General features: G+C 41.9%; 10 protein-coding genes across 10 annotated transcripts; 3 read left to right on the top strand and 7 right to left on the bottom strand.

The window, feature by feature from the left end:
* Positions 1-6: 6 nt before the first annotated feature.
* PHALS_14192 (dna-dependent rna) lies at positions 7-3,332 on the top strand (the record flags this gene model as incomplete). Its single annotated transcript, XM_024729951.1, has 2 exons — positions 7-1,590; positions 1,830-3,332. The coding sequence occupies 2 exons, from the start codon at positions 7-9 to the stop codon at positions 3,330-3,332; spliced, it is 3,087 nt and encodes a 1,028-aa protein (XP_024580277.1).
* Positions 3,333-3,519: 187 nt separating this feature from the next.
* Positions 3,520-5,580, bottom strand: PHALS_14193 (Tetratricopeptide-like helical; the record flags this gene model as incomplete). The annotated part of the gene is made up of 3 exons (XM_024729952.1): positions 3,520-3,982; positions 4,039-4,828; positions 4,887-5,580. The coding sequence occupies 3 exons, from the start codon at positions 5,578-5,580 to the stop codon at positions 3,520-3,522; spliced, it is 1,947 nt and encodes a 648-aa protein (XP_024580278.1).
* A 2,498-nt stretch (positions 5,581-8,078) lies between these two features.
* PHALS_14194 (pre-mrna branch site p14-like protein) lies at positions 8,079-8,514 on the bottom strand (the record flags this gene model as incomplete). Its single annotated transcript, XM_024729953.1, has 2 exons — positions 8,079-8,420; positions 8,488-8,514. 2 exons carry the CDS (start codon positions 8,512-8,514, stop codon positions 8,079-8,081), a joined length of 369 nt encoding a protein of 122 aa, XP_024580279.1.
* Positions 8,515-9,022: 508 nt separating this feature from the next.
* On the bottom strand, positions 9,023-11,173 carry PHALS_14195 (endothelin-converting metalloprotease family; the record flags this gene model as incomplete). The annotated part of the gene is made up of 3 exons (XM_024729954.1): positions 9,023-10,473; positions 10,533-10,579; positions 10,638-11,173. The coding sequence occupies 3 exons, from the start codon at positions 11,171-11,173 to the stop codon at positions 9,023-9,025; spliced, it is 2,034 nt and encodes a 677-aa protein (XP_024580280.1).
* Positions 11,174-11,762: 589 nt separating this feature from the next.
* PHALS_14196 (uncharacterized protein) lies at positions 11,763-12,225 on the top strand (the record flags this gene model as incomplete). The annotated part of the gene is made up of 3 exons (XM_024729955.1): positions 11,763-11,981; positions 12,069-12,103; positions 12,159-12,225. The coding sequence occupies 3 exons, from the start codon at positions 11,763-11,765 to the stop codon at positions 12,223-12,225; spliced, it is 321 nt and encodes a 106-aa protein (XP_024580281.1).
* Positions 12,226-12,387: 162 nt separating this feature from the next.
* PHALS_14197 (Snapin/Pallidin/Snn1) lies at positions 12,388-12,799 on the bottom strand (the record flags this gene model as incomplete). The annotated part of the gene is made up of 2 exons (XM_024729956.1): positions 12,388-12,602; positions 12,658-12,799. 2 exons carry the CDS (start codon positions 12,797-12,799, stop codon positions 12,388-12,390), a joined length of 357 nt encoding a protein of 118 aa, XP_024580282.1.
* A 357-nt stretch (positions 12,800-13,156) lies between these two features.
* Positions 13,157-15,741, bottom strand: PHALS_14198 (Predicted E3 ubiquitin ligase; the record flags this gene model as incomplete). Its single annotated transcript, XM_024729957.1, has 6 exons — positions 13,157-14,226; positions 14,287-14,368; positions 14,433-14,948; positions 15,017-15,167; positions 15,225-15,256; positions 15,322-15,741. 6 exons carry the CDS (start codon positions 15,739-15,741, stop codon positions 13,157-13,159), a joined length of 2,271 nt encoding a protein of 756 aa, XP_024580283.1.
* A 186-nt stretch (positions 15,742-15,927) lies between these two features.
* PHALS_14199 (RxLR-like protein) lies at positions 15,928-17,370 on the bottom strand (the record flags this gene model as incomplete). Its single annotated transcript, XM_024729959.1, has 1 exon — positions 15,928-17,370. The coding sequence occupies one exon, from the start codon at positions 17,368-17,370 to the stop codon at positions 15,928-15,930; it is 1,443 nt and encodes a 480-aa protein (XP_024580284.1).
* Positions 17,371-17,727: 357 nt separating this feature from the next.
* PHALS_14755 (uncharacterized protein) lies at positions 17,728-18,488 on the top strand. Its single transcript, XM_036407586.1, has one exon. The coding sequence runs from the start codon at positions 17,835-17,837 to the stop codon at positions 18,063-18,065; it is 231 nt and encodes a 76-aa protein (XP_036263275.1). The 5' UTR covers positions 17,728-17,834; the 3' UTR covers positions 18,066-18,488.
* A 4,541-nt stretch (positions 18,489-23,029) lies between these two features.
* Positions 23,030-24,282, bottom strand: PHALS_14754 (uncharacterized protein). The gene has a single exon (XM_024729961.2). It carries the CDS (start codon positions 24,138-24,140, stop codon positions 23,679-23,681), a length of 462 nt encoding a protein of 153 aa, XP_024580286.1. The 5' UTR covers positions 24,141-24,282; the 3' UTR covers positions 23,030-23,678.
* Position 24,283: the final 1 nt, after the last annotated feature.

A 24,283-nucleotide genomic window follows, 5' to 3' on the forward strand; every position in this document is an offset into this window, starting at 1 on the left:
AATTCTATGCAGGCATCATCCATAACAACAACGCGCATAGCTCACACGGCATTGCGCCGCACCTCCAATCGATTTGTTTGTCGCAGTCACATTCAAAGCGGTGCGCTTAGTCTATTATTGCGCTCTGAGAGCTCGCTGGCTTATGAAGCAGCTGTAGCGAAGAATGCTTCCAATTCGGAGCTGGCCGATGCGTTAGAGCCAAGACCAGAGAACGTGACACATCGACGCCTTGCTGAGGCTGATTGGGCTATTCGTGCACAGCAGATTATTCCTCGCTCTACTGTGGAGAAACCTTACGAGTTGGCACCTCTGACGCTTGGGCTTGAAGAGTTTCTTGGCAAGACAGAAGATGAGCTTGCTGACCCAGTCAAGCTGACCAAGCGCGCACGCTCAGTAATGTCTGATGAGGATGTAGAAAAATGGCTTGAAAAGTTTGAGATGCCTGAGAATGCATTGAGCAAGTGCAAATCACCTGAAGAAATTCAGGAGATGCGTCGACGCTATGCGCGTCAGCTCCGTCTTGAGTGCTCTGTGTATGAGATGGCTATGGATAAGTATTCAGCTGCTCACGAAAAGGTTCGGCAAATCGGACGCACTACAGAGACGAATGCGGCTAAGGATCTGATCCGTAAATGGATTCCCGAGACCGAAAAATACGTGAAGGCTGAACAAAAGAAGATCAAAAATGGCAAGCACAGTACAGACAGCAATATATATGGACCCGCGCTCATGTTGCTCAAGCACGATGTACTAGCTGCTACGGGTATAAACATCATTCTTAACACGTGCTTGATTGAATCAACTGGAGCTAAGTTCATCAAAATTGCTCTTACAATGGGGAAGGCTGTGCAAGAAGAGATTATTGCACAAAAGGAAGAAATTACAAAGCGGTTCAATGGCGACGAAGACAAATTTTACCTTCAAGTAACACAGAACGTTAAGCTTGAGAGTCTTAAAGCGCGTATGAAAGATTACATTGCTACTGTTGGTGGGTGGGACAAGCGTCTTCAGCTCAAGGTGGGTTCGGCCGTCGTTGACTGCATCCAGCGCACGTGCTATGTGCCGAACGAATCTGGTGAGGTCTTAACTCCTGAATTGTGCGCAGCAAAAGGCCTGCCTGCGCCAGAACCAGCTTTTATTCATAGCTATGTATTTGATCGCAATCGTCGCGCTGGTGTAATCCAAATCCATCAGCGAATTGCCGATACGGTGCTGGCCACGAACCCTGATGCCAACATTTTGCCGTGGACTGCACGCTATCTTCCAATGCTTGTGCCTCCTCGTCCGTGGACAGGTGTTGTGAACGGAGGGTATCTTAAATTACGTACAAAAATTATGCGTCAGCGTGACTCGGCCTGGCAAATGGACTGTGTGCAGCGTGGTGATATGAGTGGCATTTTGAAGGTGCTCAATTTGATGGCTGGAGTACCGTGGGTGATTAACAGGGAGGTACTAGATGTGATTCTTCAGATCTGGGAGAATGGTGGCAACTTTGGTGACCTGCCAACTCGAACGGACGTTCCTCTCCCAGACCCGAACAGTCCTGAATTTGCGAACGACCCCACATTATATACAAAAAATGTCCGCAAGGTAAGCTCTGATCTATGCCTTTGTATTGCTGCAATAGAATCAAGCCCACATGATGACACACCAACGTCATATGGGTTCAAACTGATTGCTACAGTGAGCAGTGGCCATTTCGAGGCTCTGAGTTTGTTGACGTACCTCAGTGCCATTTGAAAAGCTTCAAGCATGAAGATCTGCTACTCACATTATATCTGCCTTAATGTTTTTTCAGTATTTCTCACTTTGTAATTGTTTTCATTTAGATTGAACAACTAAATCGCGAATTTCACTCGCTGCGCTGTGATACGCTTTACAAGCTCCAGGTCGCGGAAGAGTTCAAGGACGAACCCGAGTTGTATTTTCCGTATAACATGGACTTTCGTGGTCGTGTTTATCCTATTCCACCTAATTTAAACCACCTAGGCTCCGACTTATCTCGAAGTCTACTGATCTTCCGCGACCGCAAGCCACTTGGTGAAAATGGACTTCGCTGGATGAAAATTCACTTGGCAAACGTTTTTGGAGTCGACAAATGTTCGTTTGACGAGCGTGTAGAATTTGCAAATTCGCACTTGGACAAAGTTGTGGCATCAGCGACTGACCCACTTGGTGAAGGAGATTGTGCATGGTGGAAGGGCGCAGATTATCCATTTTTGGCATTAGGCGTGTGCTTTGAGCTCAAACGTGCGATTGAGTCACCAGACCCGACAAAATACGAATCAAACATTCCAATACATCAAGACGGCTCATGTAATGGATTGCAGCACTATGCAGCACTAGGCCGAGATAGCTGCGGCGGTGCACAGGTGAATTTGGTCCCTGCGGATCGGCCAAGTGACGTGTACATTGGTGTCGCCACTCAAGTGATGGCTAAGGTCGAGCACGATGCAGCGCAAGATGTTCCTAGTGTTGCTGAAGTTCGTGCAATGCTTGCTAGTGCATCAGAAGATGACTCCCCACAATCAACAGTGCGCAGAGCTCAACTTCAAACACTTTTGGGGCAAGCTCATCGGAAAAAGTGTGCTCAATTTTTACAAGGAATCATTACACGGAAGGTGGTCAAACAGACGGTTATGACAAGTGTATATGGTGTGACATATATCGGTGCACGAAAGCAAATATCAGCACGTTTACACGAAACATTTCTGACGAAGGGCCACATCATGGATGAGAAACTTGAAGACGAGATTTACCGTGCGGCGTGCTACTGTGCAGAACTCACGATTGGTTCAATGGGTGATTTGTTCAACTCAGCTCGTGGAATCATGTCGTGGCTAGCCAAGTGTGCATCTAAAGTCGGTGAAAGCGGACAACCTATGTCATGGATCACACCAATGGGACTGCCAGTGGTGCAGCCGTACCGTAGTAAGGCAACGAAGCAAGTGCGTACCAAAGTGCAACACGTATTGATGGTGAACAGTGAAGGCCAACCAGTGAGTATCGGTCGGCAAAAAACGGCTTTTCCACCAAATTTTGTTCATTCATTGGATTCGGCACATATGATGCTGACAGCCCGTCGGTGCCTCGAAGATGACAAGATATCGTTTGCAGCCGTACACGACAGTTACTGGACACACGCTTGTTCTGTGGATACAATGAATCGAAGATTACGTGAAGAGTTTGTCAATTTATATGAACAGCCGTTATTAGAGGATCTACTGACAGAATTAAAACTTCGATTTCCAGACATGGAGTTTGATGACGTTCCCAAATTGGGCAACTTAGACCTGAGGCGTGTGCTGGACAGTCTATACTTTTTTAATTAAGCAAAATCATGGATATGGGCTGGAATAGCTATGTTATCATCTCGCGATTGCAAAGCAGGGTGTATCTAGAGTGTACAAGCTGGATAAGAAAAAAGCGGTATTTTACTTTTTGATTAACTAACTCAATTGTTTGAAAGTATATTTTTGTTGTTGTTGGGGGTTTACAACTTGAACAGGACTGAAAAAGTTAAAACATGATCTGTGACTTTATTTCAGGTACGATCTCCTCTCCATCGGCTTGTGCTTTCTCCTTCAAGTTTTCCCATTCTATTAACCTCGCCAAATTCTTACGTGGAACTTTGTAGAGTTGTTCATAACCTGAACACTGCAAAGCTTGCTCAAATTCTTGTCTTGCTAAACTAATCTTGCCTTGGTCAGTCAGACAAACCCCAACGTTATTGTGAACGTGACAATTATCTGGGTGAGCTTTAAGCAACGTCATGTAGCCTTCGCATACATCATTGTCCATTCCATTTAGCCATATCTTGATCTTCAATCGAAAAAGATCAGCTTTAAGCGTTCCCATTGGAGTGTAAAAGTACGCGAGTTCCCAAAGACGTCGACACTCGTTCTCGCTGCTCGAATAGCGTCCACTCGTAACTAAATACGTCGCACGCTGATCCAAAATACGCCAGTCTGTCGGATCCATTCTATAGCAAACATAAAAGGTTAGTAACAAAACACTCCATCTAAGAGCTCCTCGTACCTTAATGAGTACTCTAATAGCGCGTCTTCATTTCGCCAAACGCCCATTAAGGAGATTGAGATCGTGGAAAACGTTCCAGAAAGAAGAAAAACGACAATCAAACCTAAGATTCTATCCCTCTTTGATCGAGATTGCTTTGGACGAGTTTGACTGTGTTCGGGCTCTTCGTCGTTGGAAATCTCATAGTCAAACAAGCGTGCCAGCATGGCTCCTCCGTATGGCACAAGAATAATACCACACAAGTACGCGTATCGATTACATCCAGCCGATACCATGCCATGCTGAATAAAGCCTGAAACTGGGAGCACCATCGTGATGAAATAGATCAAAGCAAGCAGATGCTGCAGTGTCTGGTGATGTTGAATCAGCCAGACTGTGTAAAGTAATATAGCTGCTGATGCCGAAAGAGACAATAGACAATCCTGGTTGGCTAAACTTAAATCTTCCGGTCGAAGTTGGTAGTGTGGTCGCAGTTTCGAAGGCCATAGTAGCAAACGTAGAATCCAAACTGGCATCGATGTCGCCTTTATTACTCGTTCGACTAGTGTCAACGATATTAAATCGGCCTCAGGATGCATTCCGTTAAAATTAGACGCAAACGTGAGCGTAATAAAGAAGAGCAGAATCGTGATAACGGGTACTTTTCTTCGAAAGTACAAACACCACTGCTTAAAAGTGGGTCTGGGAACTTGAGGATATAAAGTTGCACATACCAGCACGTCGATCAGGAAGCAGCTCACTGGCAGAAGGATGCACGCACTTTTCGACAGCAATGCACTCAAATAACAACCTACAACGGCAATCTACCGTCAGTCCTTCAAAATTTCTTCTAAGATCTCAACACTTACCACAATACACTAGATCACTCCATCCCCTATCAATCAGAAGACAGGTTAAAAGCTCAGCCTTCACATTCTTTATACCTTGATGTGCTATTTTCAGTCGATTGTGAGTTGCTCGAACGTAAACGTACAAAGCAAGGTTACTGAAAAGAGCGCACAGAGCGTAAGGTTGCGCTGATGGCCACCCGATAACTTCCACATGCACTGGATGAAATGCGTATAATGTAGCACTGATACAACATCCAAGCCAGTGAATCTTTGTTTGATGCTGCAATCTCTCTTTATGAGTATTTGAGCTTGAATTAATCATTGACAATAACGTTATTATGTCAAGCAGCACTGCAGATACTCGAGCTAAGATCACTGCACCCATGACGTGTATTACAGCAGACACGATTCGAATCCACCATGGGTCTAAACCAAAATATTGCACTTGAATAGCCTTCAGTAGCCATCCAAATGGCTCATAAACATTAATTTTGGTCATAGTAAACATTGCGTAAAGATTCGACAAACTTAAGCCACTTTGGATGACCTCATTATCCAGAAAATTTTCTTTGTCGTCCCAGACGAGAAGAAAATCCCAAGCATTTGAAACATTGGTGTTAATGCTGGGATAGAAGAAGGGAGACATATAAAGAGCTAGGGAAATGGAACATATGCAGAAGACCACTTCACCTGACGAGAGCTCTAGCCGCATCTTAAATTTGACAAATTATCAAAGATACTTCCAAAGATTTTAGATATATTAGGGAAAGGGTATACATGTCCTTTTTAGCGATTTAGTCATCTTCTAAAATCTAGTGATTCTTAAGTACAGCGAATCTGCTGAATCCATAGCCTTGACGTTTGTACTCGTAATTTATTATCGAGTCATATGAGCTTCGGCATTATTCTGACTTATGGATGAAGAAATCAGAGATTTTGTGGTGCATTTGGTTGCAGTAATTTTATACTTGAGAATACGGTTTTGAGGCAATGGAATGTCGTACGAAACGTCCCAGAAGTCTTGAAATAAACAGAAATGTGCGGTTCACAGTAAAAACATTCGCATTCACAGCTTTCATATCTTCCTTTTATTGAGTAAGATGATATGCAACTATGTTTCATGTATATATGATTTTTTTGCCAGCGTCAGCTTGTGCCGTACCTTCAAAAGATCAAGCCATCGCTATCGGTCGCTTTTAAATGATATTCCTGCATTCGTCAGAAAAAATCTAAAACAAGATTGCCGTCAACACTTTCGGCTTTCAAAGGCTTGTACAGCCACTAAAACTTCAAAATGATGGTGGCTGTGATCTTGCCAACAACTTCAGTTTCCTATACTAACAACCTTTATTCATTATTAGTAGAAGCCAAATAGAAGAGTGAATCTGATAAAATCATAGACCTAGAGGATGTATGCCTAATACATTTCGGTTAAGCCAAACAAAGGAAATAATACTCTTCTAGCCAAATGAAAAGAGGCTCGATTCTCTATTAACTATCGAAGACCGACAACAGATTCTTCCGTTCGCCAGTCATTATATGATGGCGAGCTCACTGTTTGCAGATCAAACATTTGGCTGCTTAACTATTGTATCAGGTCTGCTGTCGAAAGTCTCCCATAATTAAGTTTATTAGCGAGCTTGTCGTTAACAAGACAAATCTCAGAACAATAGTGCTCTCTTTTGCCTTACGCAGAGAGACGCTCTTTAATGTAGTTGATAGGGCCCGAATGCTTTTAGATCCTATTTTGTAAATGGGTGCAAACCCTGTTTCGCTTCTTCTTTTGCTTTTCATGGCATCCGCTAGATATATGCAGTCCAATACAGGTCGTGTCACAATTGTGCTTCAAAACCGTCACGGGTACTTTGTGCGGTAAAGGCCGGTTTTTCTTACGACATGCTGATGAATCAATCAGCAGTGAATTCATCAGCTTGAATGGCAAAGTGGTTTAGGACGGCAATGGGGCAGCAAGTTGAAAGACATGTTTGCGGAGTGAAGACAAACATGACTGCGTTGACTGCTACCACAGTCAACGCAATAAGATATATCTCACCGTTCGAAACGGGAAGTCGACGTCACGTGCCGACGCTTGTGCGACGAAAATTCTCTACGTGTTACAAGCTATCGTTTTTCCGCTTGAATTAGTCGACAAACAATCTAATCTATCCGGTATTCAATGCAATTCGATGGAAATCGGTATCCAATATGAATACTCTGCCGATGTAGCCAAAGAGATAATCTTCATATTGATAGTGTACCATTACATTTTCAAAATCCGGAGGGTGACCGATGCTCCCTTCGCATGCTCTTAAGTCTTAAGCCGCTAAAAGGTTCTAATTGTTTGAAAATCTGGTGAACAGAGCAACATTGTTCTCCTGTATCAATTTTGAGGTCTTCATTCACGCTTGACCTTTCCAATTGAAATATCTTCTAAGTTAATCCACAGTATCGTAAGCTGGTAGAAATGAGCTCATTTTTATTTTAAAAGACTTGCTTACATAAGCCGAATGGTTGCTTGAAGGCATTTTCGATTATATTACTACTTGCAATACGCTTGCTGTAGAATCGTTTGCCTTGAGTCATGCCAAGCACTTGGCTATTCATCGCGATGCTTTATATATTAATTAAGTTAAGATTTAGTTGTGAAATGGCAATCGATGCCGACGAGACGAAAGGGAATCGGCACACATGCATATTTACTAATACTAGCTTTATACGAGGATCTAGATTGCTCTCTTTCTTCGATGTTCGAAGCTCACATTTCAAACATTTGACGCAGCGATATTCCAGGACTTTAAGCTGTTTTGGTGGTCTTGAGTTAGATCTTGACTCACTCAATGAACGTGGCGACGTGGTCTTACAAACGGTCACTTCATGATACGGGAAAAGCTTTTTGGCTTCTGCCGAGACTCAAGTGATTTACAAAAGTGAGCGAGAGACTTGCGCATTTAAAAAGCCAAATGTCGACTAATCGAGTTAAAGATGCTGTTGCAGCAGTGATTGATGTGGTGGGTAGCCAACAATTTTTCTTGTTTCTATGTTACGTTGCGTCTTCTCAAACATAAACGACATACGAGACTTTTGCGACGAAACCGAGATTATAAAGTACTTGATGTTGTATGCGTGCAAAAGACTGTGGAGCGAGAAAGCATACTATAAGTGAGATACGTCAAAAAAACTCACTATGTCTGCCATTTGAAGGATTTTTATTTACTCAACGCCGTATTTATCTTTAAGATCCTGTAGCTCTTGCTTTTGTTTATTAATGTCCACCGCCGTTTTGCGCTGCTGCATTTTGTTGGCTTGATAGTAAAGCACAATGAGGTATCGACCACAGACATTAAAGCCCGATAAATGATCTACTGCATTCTTGGCATCGTAAATATCTTCGTAGACGACAAAAGCTGTACCCCTAGTGTCATTATTAACACCTAACCGAATCTGTCGGATGGCCCCATACTTGCCAAAAATGTCGTACAATTCTTCGGACGAGATCTTAAATGGAAGATTACGCACGTACAACACACGATTCACCTCAGGTGGAAGGCGAGCCTAGTACATAGAACAAATTAATTCTACAGGGTCGACAACAAGGTGAGAATAAACGAGCGATACGTACGTTGCCTCGGCGGACATGTGCAGACATTGCGGATGTCCAGGGTGTGGACCACGAAATTGGCTAAACACGATAACAAGTCTGAAGGGTCCAGTTAAATACTAAGGTTTAGAAAAAGTCAATTCCTATATTTGAACCGGATTTCCTTCTAGCTGATATTTGAATTGCTGATACTATGACGAGGTCTCAAGCACATTACAAAGCACTAACCTGTAGATCGCTGGCCCTCCAGTAGTGTGTCAACATGAAAGTGATTTAATAATGTAGTACATATCTTTGAAGGATGTAGCGATAGCACGAAAAAGAAATCGTCATTTCGGGTCATTTGAAAACCAATCGGTTCAAGTGTAATTATAATGTGATTAATGCAGCTATAGATTATACCAAAGAAAGCTGTAGCAAATCTTTATGAAGATTTGTAAGTTATCTGAAGACGTCAATGCAAGTGCACGAGCCAGAACTTGGTAGCATCCTTCATACAAGTCAGTGTCTGAATCTCGTCACGCGATTACGTTTGGTTTTCTCAAAAATAGAAACATTACCAAAGCTGACATTTGGTCTTGGGATTCATTGGAGAACCAGCAGGACACATGAAGACTTTAGCAAAGTCGCGCGAGTTGCTCGCAACACCATTAATGCGCCATCGTCCAGGGGTATGCGGGTCAGACGCCAGTTGATTAATTATACTAGCGTCACGTGATTTCGAACAGAATGTCTGGGCAAACGAGACGAAAAATAGTTGGTCCGCTGCATTGCCCGCCAATTTTTCTTCATTTTCACTCGATTGTTTCGCTCCACTATTCATAGACGCGTGGTACGCAGCAAACGCAAGCTTGACACCTCCATTGTCTGCGATATTTTCACTCAAAGTGTAGTTTCCATTGACATGGCCTAGTATTTTATTCTTTGTAAAGTAACTTGGCATCTCATATTTGTCATACTGCGCTACAAGACAGTCAGTGCGTTTTTCAAACTCTTTCGCAGTGTCATTACTCCACCAATCTTGAAGATTTCCATCGCCAGCATAATACCGTCCTTGTGCATCAAAACCATGGGTCAATTCATGGCCAATAACACTTCCAATGGATCCAAAGTTACGTGCTGGGTGACGACTTCGAGAAAAAAATGGAGACTGTAGAATTCCCGCTGGTAAAACAATTTGGTTCGCTGTCATTTCATAATAAGCATTAGCCGTTGCGCTTGTCATCGCCCATTCCGTACGGTCAACAGGACCCCCAATTCGAGCAACATGTTTGGCAAATTCGTATTCACTTATGATTCGAGAATTTTCTAAAAGCGAGACATCGGAACGTAATTGAAACGTGAAATGTTCCGAATGAGTGGAATGGCCAATAAGATTCGCCATCTTCTTTAATTTATCCAATGCTGCTTTTCGCGTGGATGCGTCGAGCCAATCAAGTTGTCCAAGTTCATGCTTTAGAGACACTTGGATCTGAGTCACTAAGTCACTAGCAGCTTTTTCACTCTCCTTGTCAAAGCGTGCAAGAGTATAATATTTACCCACGAGCTCTGGAAAGCTGCTAGCTACATGATCGACACATTTTCGCCATCGTTCCACGGGTGTCTTTTGGCCATGAAGTTTTTGACCGAAAAAACTAAACGATGCATGATAATAAGGTGCACTAAGTAGACCTGCCTCTGCGTGAATGTACTGATATTGCAACACTGCTTTCAAAACGTCTAATGTCACCGACTCACTTGCCACCAACTCTTCGACATGTTGAAAATAGGTAGGAGTTTCCACAATCACATCGGTTTTATTGGCTAATAGTCCTTTCAAAATGCCATTACCGTCAACATACTGAGAAAACAACAGAGGGTATAATCTAACCGCTTTTGCTGCACTCATGCGGTTATAAGTAGCCAGAGGATCTTGAAGATCTTCTTTTGGTACATGAAACTCTGCCAGCTTCTTCTCGAAGCGAGAGACTGCGACTGCAAGAGCATCTGCGGAATCGGGATTCAACCCTACCAAACGGAATAATGTCGAAATATATGTATGAAAATCATCACGGATGGATGCGTACTTTTTCTTGTCCAGATAGTATTGGCGATCAGGTAGTGATAGCCCCGTCTGTGACACATAGAGCGCATAAGTTGTCGCAGCCCGTGCATCTGCAGAGACCCCTAACCCCGTCAAAAAAACTGGCCCGGCTCTTGACAAGTTCCCAGCCAAATGGAAAAGCCCTTCCTTGGTTGTTGCGGCGCTAATTCGCTGTAAGCCAGGAGCTAGAGCCATTAAAGATGCTTTATCCGCTACTGGATCACTGGTATTGCTAAAATTCATGCAGGATTCATATAGTTCACCAATTAGCGGCCATCCTTGCCCCATCACCTCCTTCAGAACTTTGTCATTTTCATCATTCACGGTAGTAAAGGAGAGGGAAAAACTTGACTTGTTATCTGGAATCTCGAGTTGATCCAACCATGCACCACAACTGAACTCGTAAAAGTCATCACAAGGGTCAACAGTGAGATCCATGTGAGCCACTACATCTTGTGGGAAAGATTTGGCCCAATCTGAAGTGTGAAGTCGTCGATGGGACTGCACGGGATCACTTCGCACAATAGCCGAAAAGAAGAAGAACGCGAATAATCCACTCAAACTCCAGAATCCCACGACCGTTCGTAGAAACGTGTAACGCGATATCTGAGCTTCACGAGTCATCACTGACTTTGTATAGGTGCTGAATCAATAGAGAGTACCTCGTACTCGGTAAATTGATTTGTGGCACGACTGTGATTGACATAAGCAGGTTCGGTGCTGGAAGATTGGCAGCTGTCATGTCGGGCTCTTATTCGTGCAGAATTCTAGTTCTAAATATACGTGCGGTACATCGCCGACTCACACATCATAATGGTTATCTATGAGAAAAGCGGATGGTTTATCTTGCAGATCAGGATGCCGTTGGTTTGTTGACAATCAAGTATCAATGTTGGAGTACAGATTTTTCATGCCTCACTGGCATAAACAACATCACTCAGATTACTGACATAGCTGCTGATAGTAAAAACTATCCTTGCATTGTTATTAACAGGCACAGAAACCTTTTGGTTAATAGTATCGTCATGAACAAACGACATTGCCGAATGATAACTTAAGTACATTCTGGAAATATTCGAATGTGAGATAACAGTTTCTGGAATCGAAATACTATAATTTTAAGCAAAAAAAACCTGCTTAAACAAAGTCATTAATTAGGGGCTACAACTAAAACATATTAATAATATATTGTTAGGACGAAATCTGTAAAGGTATGACGGTTATAAACCTCCTTGGCAACGATTATGCATCCTCTTCCTCTTCAGATAGTGAGATCTCTACACGAGCCGACACGGATTCACATGCTATAGCAGCAGTTCCTATCAAAGCACAGCTATTCCCATCAGCAGATGAATTGCTCGCCAGTGACACGAGCGGCGTATTGACCATGAGTACTGTCGCAACAGAGACGCGCAAACGGAAGATCGAGCAAGTATCTGGTCCAGCTTTTAAATTAGCTAAAACTGAGTCAGTCAAACGTATATACAAGCCTCTGATTGCGCCTTTTGCACCACCACAGCTACGTCGACCGAATATTTCGACGGAAGACCGAAGGTAAGATAGAATTTATCATGAAGAACGATTTGACTAAGAATGGTATTTTGTATAGCTCCTGGAATACCACCAAGACGCTAGTACTACAGAAAAGGGCAAAAGAGGCACAAGCTCAGACGTAGTGAGGTTATGTCTGCATTAATTGATCTAATATATGTAAATAATTACCACAACAATGTTGACGATGTAATTTTCGTTAAAAGGGCATTTGATGGTAGAGCTCTTAAGCGAAGTGTGTGTTATTGTATGGTCATTATCCTGTTTCAATCTCGAGTTACTTCCATCTAAAACAGAGGGGAGGCAAAGAGTACCGCTTCTTCACTCGAGAACTTTGGAGTGGGCGACAAATGAAAACTCGGCGACTCTTTCATGGCCACTAGACGGTCGTGAATTCGAGCAAGCTTTTGCTGTAGTTTCTCAACCCTAGCAGGGAAGTTACGAATTCGATCCGCATAGCTTACGATCGCACTACCTTCCGCATTCTTTGCCTCGTTGAGACCTAATAAAAATTAAGTCAGAGTTTAAACACTTCTACGCACTAAACTTGCCCTTACCAGCAATAAGTTCATCCACAGTAATCTGCAGCTTCTCTTGAGCAGCAACTAACATCTCCACATAGTCATGACAACGTTCCAGCTTAGGCCAAAGCGTCACGAACATGCCTTGAGCAAATGTAGCGTCTTCCGATGGTGTCATTGATGAAAACTGATTTAAAAGATACACGAATTCAACTGTGACTTAAAGCACGTCTAGATCACTAAAGCACAGGTCACGACCGATCAATAGGCGGGTGTCTGAATCGCGGGGGCTCCACGAGCCGACACAGGCCATTCACTTGAGCGCAGGTATGCAACTGAAGTTTGGATAGGAAATATGCTGCTCTGTACTGAAATGACTGCAAGGGAGTAAGAAGTAAGAAAAAAGCTTGGCAGTAATTACGAGATTCGAAGAAAGATTGGAATTGAATTATACTACTATATTTCCTTCTTGTAATATAAATCGTAACCTTAAAAAAAAAATTAAATTCAAAATTTGGAGTAAGTAACGACAATGTTACATGTCAACATCATTTTCAAGCGGGTAATCGCACTCATTGTCGAGATCTTCAATAGCCTCATTGTCCTCATCATGTTCATATTCATCGTCGTCATACTGATTTATTCTTTGAATGTGTGAATTATTCACATCATCATCTTCGTATTCAACATCGTTGTGTGCATGATCTGAACACGCTGCTACAATTGAACGTTCAATCTCGTCTTTCTCTTCCTCACTTTCAATTTCAGTGATAATCCGAGCTCGTTTTCTTGATCTTTCTTCGTCTTCTTTAAACGACTCACGTGGACTATAAGAGCTCGTTACTTCCGACTTAGACCAATCCTCCCGTTCCAAGATGCGGTTTGTTTCTTCGACATCACTATCACTTCGCTTTCGTTGATCAAGTCTCTTCTTGTTAAAAAAGCTTTTCTCATTCTTAACATGTCCACATTCATCTTCGTCTTCACTATCAAGAATCTGATTCGCATTTCGGTGACGAGGTCGAGCTATATCAATATTTTCATGCTCTTCGTGATCTTTTTCATCGTTTCCAATCAAAAGAACATTGCGACACGCTGCTTCACTATCTGAAGAAAACACCACGTCGTCCACTACTCGATTATTACGACGACTTGATCTCACGTCAGATTCGTTATCGCTCTCCTGACATTTCACTGCGTCTTTTACATTATGATATGTGTATTCATCGTCCTCACTTGACATTTCGTCAGCATGTTCCTCAATAGTTTGAATCTTTCGACGTGATCGTCGACACTTTCGATCATCAATAACATCCTTCTCCTCGTCGTCATCAGAAAAGGAAGCATCTAACTCTTTGTTGTGTACATCGTCGTTAACGATAAATGAATCATCTGACTCGTTTTCATATTGGTCATATCCATCTTCACTATCACTATCGTCATTTTGCCTTCGTTGACGACGACTGCCATCTCTTGCTTCATTATTGATAAGGCTAATGAAATCAGCAACGGGTGTATCTGAAATCTCATCGGGCATACGTAATTGCGTCGTAACACTAAGTTGAAGACCATACAGATCGTCTGTAAAGCGAAACGTGTATAAGCCTATGTTGACACATTATTAAATTAATCTTAATCGATTCAATAGATTCGAAGAGATCTTACCACCAGGTACATCAAGACGTAAGCCTGGAAACACCACAACACCACCGTGTGCGCCACGAGTTCGCTCCATTAAGCAAATGCCCTGTATACTCAGCAATACAATCAGCGAATTCTCGATAAACGACACAATTTAAAATATCACGTACCGCGTCATCACACACACGAAGACAAATTTCGTTATAATACGAACTACACACCAATGCATCGTCATCTCCATCTTCGTTCATAAAAAATGGCATTCCATCTGTCACTTCTTCGTCTTCTTCCATTTTAATTACATTCACAGAACATTCTTGATGTTCATTATATAATTCAAAAACACTCGGAAAGTCAACAAGTGCCATCCCAACACGCATATTCATGTATCCATCTTCATTTGCATCGTGGGTGTCGAGCACAATATTTCGAGAAATTTGTAAATTTCCATCACGAGTATCTTCAACTCTTAAAACTGGGTATTCGTCATGTCTTCTATGTTCTTCATCCCGTCGTGTTGACAATCCCGTCTCTCTTTCTTCATTATCCTCATGATATATCGCTGCATGCTCCTTAAGATGAGATACATTCCACATTATACTTAACTGGTCAAGTTTACGCTTAAACTCTTGTTCTTCCTTTATTTGGTACGAAGAAATTCGTGTAGCAATGGATGGAATCAACAACTAAGACCAGAACATGACTTGAGTCAGAACTTGCGATATTAATTGTCGATGTGATAGAACTTGCTTACTTGTATAACACTCCAAAGCGTGACATTTACTGAAAATACCGACACCAAAGATACTTTTACAGAATAAAACTGCATGATGTCAGTCCGGCAGATCGGACACGACGTTTCTTCCATTGATCGCGTCAAAAGCGAATCTAAAAGACATACACGACTGCAACAACAAGCGTCAAATACGCATCGTATGAACATAAAAATCAAGGACATGTACCAAAATGAGTGGCCACAGATTGCCGACACTGGCTACAATCATGACAAAAGTTATTGTCAGTGATTCGATTGTATCAATCTTGAAATAGTCGATTTACCTTAAACATGGTACAATGGCATATAATGCATTGAAGCTCTGCCTCAAGTGTCGCTGGCGTCACATTAGTCTTAGCTCTCGATTGATCGTACGTTATAGATTGATCCTTCGAGAACTTGCAGCTTGGTAGAGTCACCACATCTTCCTCCTGCTTCTCTTCGTTTCCTTCTCGTCCATTGGAAGTCTTGGCAACGTCCGTACTGCCCATAAACTGCACTTCATCCTCACTCTCTTCAGTTTTATGCTCTCGTTCTTGATCATTTTCGTTATATTCTTGCTGCCTTTTAGTCTCGACATTAAGATCTTGCACCTTAATGTTAATCTTGTTATCTTCTTCACTTTGATTTTGTTCTTCTTTTCCATCTTCCACTTCTACCTCCCGAGTGTACTCGACATCAGCGTCGTCTTGAGTCCAAACCATCTGAGCACATTAATTAGACTAGATCAGTACCTACAGCATTTAGAGAAAAGTAGCATTTTTCTAACTATTCATCAAAAGCACCCATTTTTAGCTCCTCGATAAAAACAATTTTTAAAACATCAAATGCTATATACATTTAAAGCTAAATGCTTATCAAAGGTACTGAGATCACTAACAAATTCAAACTCACAGCTCATTCTTAAACACATTACGCTGACGATGAGCATAGAGGATACCAATAATTGTGAGAACGAACGTCACTGCAGCAACTGCAATACCTATAAGAATCCAGCTATTAGGTGACAATCCAATAAATTTAATAACACCTCCACCATCAACATCCGTATGTGCAAGACCAGCAAGTGCTCCAATTGGAATGACGGGAAAGATATTCAAACCACAATTTATTTTCGAATCCATTGCAAGTTTGAGAAAACCTTTTTCGCCCCATGACATGCCATACGAATTCTTTAGAATCCAGAAGTCTGTAGTATCATCTGAGCCATAGCCAACAAGTGCAATTGCATGGTTGATATCTCCACTAGAAGCAAAGTCTCCATCATTTGGACATGTGTAGATACCTCCTTTATACTCATCAAAAGACCCTCCAGAATTAATGGCCACTGAGATCGGCTGCTTTTGCAATGCCAGCTTAAGTAATTCAATCGAGTTCCTACTTTTATCGCACAAAGGCCCAGCAACTTGTTCCCACCCGTTAATACTAGCAAAAGCACTTGTTGATGATCTATTACATGCATTCGTGAGAGTAGCAGTAGATTCCTGTAAAGTCTCCTCTTCATTGTATGGTAAATCTAGTTCGCTTAAAAGTGACCAGTGTAATTGAGCAGCATCAGCAAAAGCAGCGTGAGTCATTCCCCCATTGCAAGCGTCGTTTCTAGAGCCCCAAATCATCTTAGGAAGCAACCAAGAAGATCCTTCAACACCTCCTTCAGCCCAACAATAATGAAAAGTCGACGTCATCACTCTTGAGCTACATTCCAGAAATTGTTGTGGAGACAATGATTGAGGTGATGTGTCTGCGTTAACAACCACAGCCATTTCAATCGCATCAGCTGCTGCGAAAGCCCAGCAGCTTCCACATTGGTTTTGACTCTTGACATTTGTACAAATGCTTTGATTACGTGGATTATCCATCGAGCACCAATTTAACGTTTCGCGTATTCCAAGCGAAGATGAAGCAAGATTGCGCTGTTTAATATTCTTACGACGCTGTCGCCGTTGGGTCGCTTCATGTTCCTGCTTTACAAAATGTGAAGGCAATAAGTTTCGATGACCATCATGATATAAATGTCGAGTGTTAACACCCATCGAATAGGGAAATGTCCAGTTTCGTCTAGCTGCATGTTTGTGTACTTGTTCCAGATAGTCCACGTGAGTTTCTAATCTACTTCGAAATTCGTTCGGAGTTGTCGCCATATCTTCTTTTTGTAAAAACTGCGTCACCATTAAGTCTGAAGTCACTGAGATGCCACTCTGATCTGCCCATAAACACCTCGTATCATTGCAGCTGAGTAATGTACCAAAGGTGACTACGTCTTGCCTATGAGCCACTAATGGAGCAATAGTGGCACTTAGTAGTGCTAACAAAGGGATCCTGACAAGGGTCATACTTGTTCTTGCGACTCGCCAATGTGGGTTGATAGGTTATATGCAGTACCAAGAATGAAGGAATCTTTACAAGTCAATAGCTCAGCTTATCCACCTTCGAGATGTTGTGATTCAGCTGATTGAAGAATATACTTAACGCAAGAAGAGGTTGCTACACGCAGGTGCACAACCATCAGCAGTTGTTTCCACATCTTAGCGTATTCTTGGCTTCGTGGGACATAGACACTTGCTTGATCCCATTCGATGCTTGTTGAAAACCTTCAATCGAAATTAGATCCTAATGCTTTTGATAATTGCTCGTCGAATGGTTTAGATGTATTTTTAAAATGTCTTTTCGGTAGTCTGAAGTGGTGAGGTTTTGAATCGCAGTAACATCCAAACGTATATGAATCGGGCATGTTTCAACAGTAAGATATGCGATGACATTTGTTCAAAGATCGGGCAAAATATAATATTTGTAGGACATGTTGTATCGGTATCTTCGAGGTAACTCTGGACATAGCTACTTGAAGCTAGCTACTCATACGAGAAGCAAAGAGATGACTGATATAGACACCGAACATTCTTGTGCCTTGTTGATAGCTTGTAAAGGATGGCTTTACTGGGAGCAACTTTCGACGGAAGCAATATCACGCGGATTGCCATTACGCAATGCTTATAGTCAGCATGTGCTGGCCTCGGCGCTCACCTATTAGGAAAGATGAGTGAGTCAGATAAGGCTTTTATTCGACAACCTGACCACGCTTTCTTTTACAAAAGTCTAGTGAGACTCTGCATCATTAATAAGGCATTAGTCCATGTGATGGAATCTCGTGTAGACAATAGTATGAAGAACTCGTCAGCCTGTGAGGTGAAATTTCGAGTATGTAGTAAGCGCATTGATAAAAAATTGTTGTCTCTGTCAATTAGTTCATCTGATAAATACTCATGAGATTGCTGATTAAATGTTGAGCCTCCGCATCGTTGATTCGACGCTTGTTGAGCACAGCTGGCGAGATGTTTATCACTCGCAATGTTTAGATTGTTGATATCCGCCTCGTGGTTTGATGATACAATCCAATCTAGTCGTCTACGTACATGTCATAACCTCGTCATTAGTCGATTCTACGACATGCGGGTTGCCAGATTAGATTATGATTCATGAACTACTCCAAGCATCGAATTACCTTTGTACCTTCCTTCTCCAACAAGCCGGAAAATGTAGGCATCTCATCTGAAGCAAATTCGTTCTTAGCAGTTTGCACGCATGATTACAAAGAGATGGATGAATCCTTGATATGATAAATTCAAACTAGCAACGGATGAAGTACCTCTTACAATGACTTGAATGATCTGCCTTATAGCACAAGACAGCACACCCATCTTCCCTAAAGTTTGTCAGTGTTTGTTGAATATGTATCGATCAACAACCTCGCTGTATCAGCCTAAACTAAAAAAAAAAATTGTAGTGCTGACTTTGTTAAGACAATTTGCGCGAAGTGAAAGTGGAATCTTTAAGCTGTTCCACCGCCTATAGTGATCTATTCAACTGCAGCAAGTCTCACTGTCAACCGTTCTTATGCAAAAATGAATCGCAGAAACATTGACTTCTGTATGTCGCCGGGTTCATTAGTGAAAAATAGTTCTCACTAGTTTGCTGATTATCCTTAACTTTCTTCAAGGATAGGCCTTGTTCACAAATTCTGAAAGTAATAGATAATCCGGGATCATTTTTTCGAAACAATTACAAAATCAAATTTGTCTGCTAAATTGCTTGAAATTGAAGTGTATCGTGTTTCCTTTTATATATCAATCCCGATGAAGGAAAATTTGTCGATAAATACTCTTCGTATCTTACGTCGACTCGAATAACACGAGGACCCAAACCAAACATTTTACGTCAAATCTACTTTGAAATTTCGCAATACGTTTTAGATCATTCTGGTACGTACTGGCTTTGACTGGTTCATCACAAGCGTTATGCAGTCAACATAATGCTCTGCCAAGATCACAACAATATTGACTTCATCGCCGTTCCGAAAAGTGGCGATTTGATGAGTAACGGTGTCTTTCTGCTGAGCACAGAGTAGTCGAAGAAGAACATCTCCGCTGTCACTGGAAATATCACGTTGTCTTCATATGGAAACGAGCATCTTCAATCTAAATCTCTCTCGCACTGCAAGCTGCTTCGATAGTTATCGTCGTTTTATTAGCTACTTTGTTCCTATATATGTACTGATACTTGATGGCTGTGGTAATAGGCATTTGTACGTTGAGAGAAATAAAGCTTGTACGGCACAACTCGATTTACTCTTGTGATATCGTACATTCGTCTCTTCAATTTTAAGAGCCCCATTCAACGTCATTCCCTCTCATAGCGTTATCGACTCCGAAAGATCTGAAAATATTTCAGTATCTGCTATCGTTCATGCGAGGAAATGCTAGTTAGCCAATACACAAGTGCGTAGCATCATGCGAGTCACAACTATCTCACAAAGACCCTGGCGTCCGATGATTTGATTAAGACGGACATGTTCCTGATTAGTTGACTTCGTAGCTTGTCGTTATCAAATAGAATGAGAATGATCAAGATTTGAGCGTAAGTAATTCAAACGCCACGTTACGATCATAGCCAAGGAACACTCTTTCAAGTAGGTTCCAGCTTTTGCTGCCACGCGCTGAACATGGTGTCATGGCTATCGTGAACGCTTTGTATCTCGTCCAAGTTCATCACACTTATCACGCTCCATGTCAATTTTCAAATTAGCGTATCGATCGGCTGGTTATTATTGCGTGTTCTCACTTCGTAAATACCGCAACGCTGCAGAGCTTTAAAAATTCTACGTTTTCTAGCAGCTTTAATTCTAGATACATCACTCTCATATTTAGACTATAAACTTTTAACACCTTGACGGATCTGGGTTTCGTCTTAGAGACAGTCTTATCCTATCATCAGCGCACCTTGATACCCGATTCTCCACTACAAAGAGCTAAGGTCTCGTTGCACATGGTAGCACTAGTATGACTGAGTCTTAAGCGGATGACCCTCTTTCGGAACGTTGAAATATAAGACATGTACCTAGAACGTTTAGCCTCAACACACTACGCTTGATGAACGTTTCGCTTTAGTTGGTCGCGAGAGGATATCTCGACTATTGTCCAAGGCCTGGCAGCAACTTCCGCTCACCTGGAGATTCTTACCAGCTACAAAACGCAATAACTTGACAACACCGATAAAATTTTGGAAGCAAAGCCCATTCATTCCTTCAAGGCACTATAGAGCAACACCGCTTCCGACATGTGTCAAGACCTCAGAGAGCAACGAGGTTAATAACTTAACACATTCACAAGAGGGGTTGATATAACTCAGCTCAAAAGCTGTGTATTCACAGTATCTCAAACAACGAGATTATAACGGGAAGTGCTCAAACGACAAATATGCACCGCATAATCTGGGGTATTGCGTTCAGTTTTAGCATTTAAAAAATAAGTAATCTCCGCAAGCTGAACAAGATGTTGACTAATCCGATTTTATATTTGACCGCGGATAGCGTTTTCAAAAAGAGTATTCTTACACGTGTCCCGACATCTATCGCAAACATCGAAACCTATTTGGGAGGCGGGAATATTTTGGACCACAGTTTCCGATCCGCCAGGGTCGGTTGAGGTACGGAATAAGTGATGCAGCCCAGCAAAGCTAGGTGATTTCTGAGCAGCATATTGGCATTTGCAATTGCAACTACTACGTACCAAACAGATATACCCTTTGTGTCAGCTTCGCTTTCAATCGTGTGAAAGGATGGCTCGACCATCTACGCAGAGATGATCGATAGATCCTTCGCAGATGCAATGTCGAGATTTAATATGTGCAAGGCGGTTTACTGAGAAAGAATTTTGTCCTATTTTGCTTTGCACAGATCATGGTCGATGGGGCCTAGCTTGACAAGAAGTATCGAACTTATAGCTCAGTTAAACTGGTCGAGTGCATTGACGCACCAGGCCATATGAGCCCATAGAAAGCCTGAATATAAGGGGAGGGTATCGTGCAATCTTGAGTGCAACGCAATACTGATGACTTCAAGGCATTGATGTATGCTTGGTTTGTGAGTCGGGTGGCGATCGTTTAGTTTTAAACCTTTTTAAACTTGAATAAGGCTGGAAAAATGATAGCGTGAAACTATTTTGAAATTGGATCTGAATACAAGACACTACACATCTCTCGCTGGTTCTTTTACAAAAAGTGGCGTCCCTTCGACTGCAGTATGTACTGTAGTCCGAGCAATATTTTCAAGGTAGAGTTCTTTATTCGCCTGGGGCGATCTAATGGCCTCGTAACATCCAGTCGTCTAGTGTGCACCCGCCCATTCCTCATCGAGCATGAACTGACGATTACCCAAATCTTTTAAAACAACGACATCAGAAATAACTTGTTGCTGTTAAACGAAACGTGTCTTGCAGCGGGGCTGCCATGGCTTTTTGCTGAGAGAAAGCTTACGAAGGTCACCGACCTTGCTTTCCTTACGAGAACCAGTACGAGTGTAGCGGATCCCAACCCGCTACCTCTAAGAGCATCCAGAACCTTAAGCAAGACAAATAAACTCTTCTGTTCAAAATTGAGACTGCATTTGTTTGTTTTATTTGCGGCAGAACCGCCTGTATCTAAAACCTTAGCTGTTCCTAACTAAAAAGTAAAAGCTAATTAATATGTATAACTACTGGCAGTCCCGCCACATAGTAACATCTTGTTACGGTGTAGCCACACCATTGTGTAGTTACACCGATTTGCGTAATCCACACCTTTCTTTGTACGGTCATACACCAACCCTTTGATACCAGGGTAAGTGTAACCCCGTTACAAGCTTTAGTCTTGAAAACATGACGCTTTCCACTTGAAATTGTTAGCTTCAAGTATTAAGACGCGGATTGCAATGACAATTGAGTGCTCAGTGAAAAGAAGAGGAAAGCAGATTGTGTTGGCAAAATAAAGGGATCGTGCAGTATTCAATAGGATTAAATTTAATGAATAAGCCGAATTGTACTAATTAGTCGTCGATAATACTTTATCACATTATTCTGATCGACTTCGGAAGGACCTTAGACTTGATCCAGCTCGTCAAGTTTGATTAATGATTATCTTTGTCGTCATGCACACCGTCGATTCATCAAGGTGAATTTTGCATCCGCAAATGTCGTGATTTTAGATATACAAGTAGTTAAAAAACACTGTTTTCCTCAAAACGTGTCACAAAACGTGGGCCTGTGGAGAATCCATAAAAGCGCTATGCCTTGGACGGTTAGAGCGAGAAGAAACTTGATCAGTCCACCCAATTTGTGACTCATTTTAATTTGTATCTGGGTACAGATCCTAGTGTTTCTAAAGTGAAAAAGGAATCTTACACCTATCGATATAAATCCAGTACAGCGCAACGTGAATCAGAAATCATCGACTAAAGCATCCTTGGAAAATTAGTGCGATCCAATTCATAAATCTCTAGATTGCTTGTGAGAAGTTGCATGGAGCAGATAGCACAACCAGCGACTACTTCGTCCGATTATATCATAAGATTCGTTTTTATTGAGTAAGAAATCATTGCGTCTCATTCAAATTTGTGGATCCATGATTCCGTGCCACAAAATAGTCTTCAACGCATTCGAAAGCTGGTTAAGTCATGTAAACCCTCTCTATGTAAAATTGGCGGTCGATTATGGCATTAAACAGAATACCTTCGAATGAACCGAGATGAGGTTTTCGACCACCAACTTGCAACATGCGAATAATTGCTCAGTATATCTCCTTATCATGCCGCAACTTGCGACAGCAACATTCCAGCCTTGTTCTAGAAATGCAAAGCTGCATAACTAGTATCTCTGCCGTCATGCTCGGAGATTTCTTGTATTGTAAATATCGACAAATTGTATTGTAAATAGCGACCAAGTGGCTGAATTACATTAAAACAGCACAAAGCCGATACTACCAGCGTACGACGAGACCGTAAGTGACAGCAACCATGTGTTCCTAAGCTTCCGCAAGTTCTGTTTTATCGATCAAATGCTTGCGGCACTACCAATTATGTCAATCTGTTTTGATGGTAAATCTTTCTAGAGCGCTTGAATCAAGCACAACATTGCAATATTCCTACTTTGGTCATACATACAATGAAAAATGTCGAGATAATCACTTGGACGCCAACAACTAATCTCAATGGCTGAGGTCGCTGTCAGCTGACTACTACAACGGTACCACTATTGAAAAAAACATAAAGCGTTTAGATACTGAATGTGACTGCCGTGGAATCCTGAGCGCCTTAAAGCCGAAGCTAGTGCGCTCCTCAGCAGGAAAGGAAACCTGACGAGAAAAGATTATTCCACACGCAGCATTGTACACTATTTGCACTGCGTATATCACAAGCCGAAGGGAGGAAATCGGCAAGTGGAAAGTTTGAAAAGTGCAAACATAAGATAATATACCAGAATGTTTCAGAAACTTTTCTCCATTCAGTGCACAAGAATGCAACAGCGCCATCTTCCATCCCGCAATGGGCTTGAAAAACGTTCTGCTGAGAATTCATTAAGAGAATAAAATACTCACTTTCCCATTCTCTCTTGTGCACCAAGTTCCTAACACTTTTACCACTCGAAAGCAGTTCAAGCATCAGAAACGCGGACAAAAAGCCCCAGAGATCACTTTCTGCCTCATATTTAACTGCGTAACCACGATTGACACGACCTGTATTCCATCTAGAAGATGGTGCGACAAGAAGCGTAGGCTGGTAGCTGGTAAAGAGAGGCATAATCTTGTCAAGCACATGACGAAAATTCTTGTGGTGGTTAAAGGCAACGAACAACCAGTCAAGTTTTTACGTAATAACTTAAGAAAGACAATACCGGTGTTTTGTAGTGTAAAGCTCTATACCGGTACTCACATATTGTGTAC

The sequence above is a fragment of the Plasmopara halstedii genome, assembly GCF_900000015.1.
Source record: "Plasmopara halstedii genome assembly, contig: Scaffold_816, whole genome shotgun sequence".
Taxonomy (NCBI): Eukaryota; Oomycota; class Peronosporomycetes; order Peronosporales; family Peronosporaceae; genus Plasmopara; species Plasmopara halstedii.

Excerpts from the sequence above, each read along its gene's own strand:
- PHALS_14755 (XM_036407586.1), top strand. The coding sequence starts at position 17,835 with ATGTTGTATCGGTATCTTCGAGGTAACTCTGGACATAGCTACTTGAAG.
- PHALS_14754 (XM_024729961.2), bottom strand. The coding sequence starts at position 24,140 with ATGCCTCTCTTTACCAGCTACCAGCCTACGCTTCTTGTCGCACCATCT.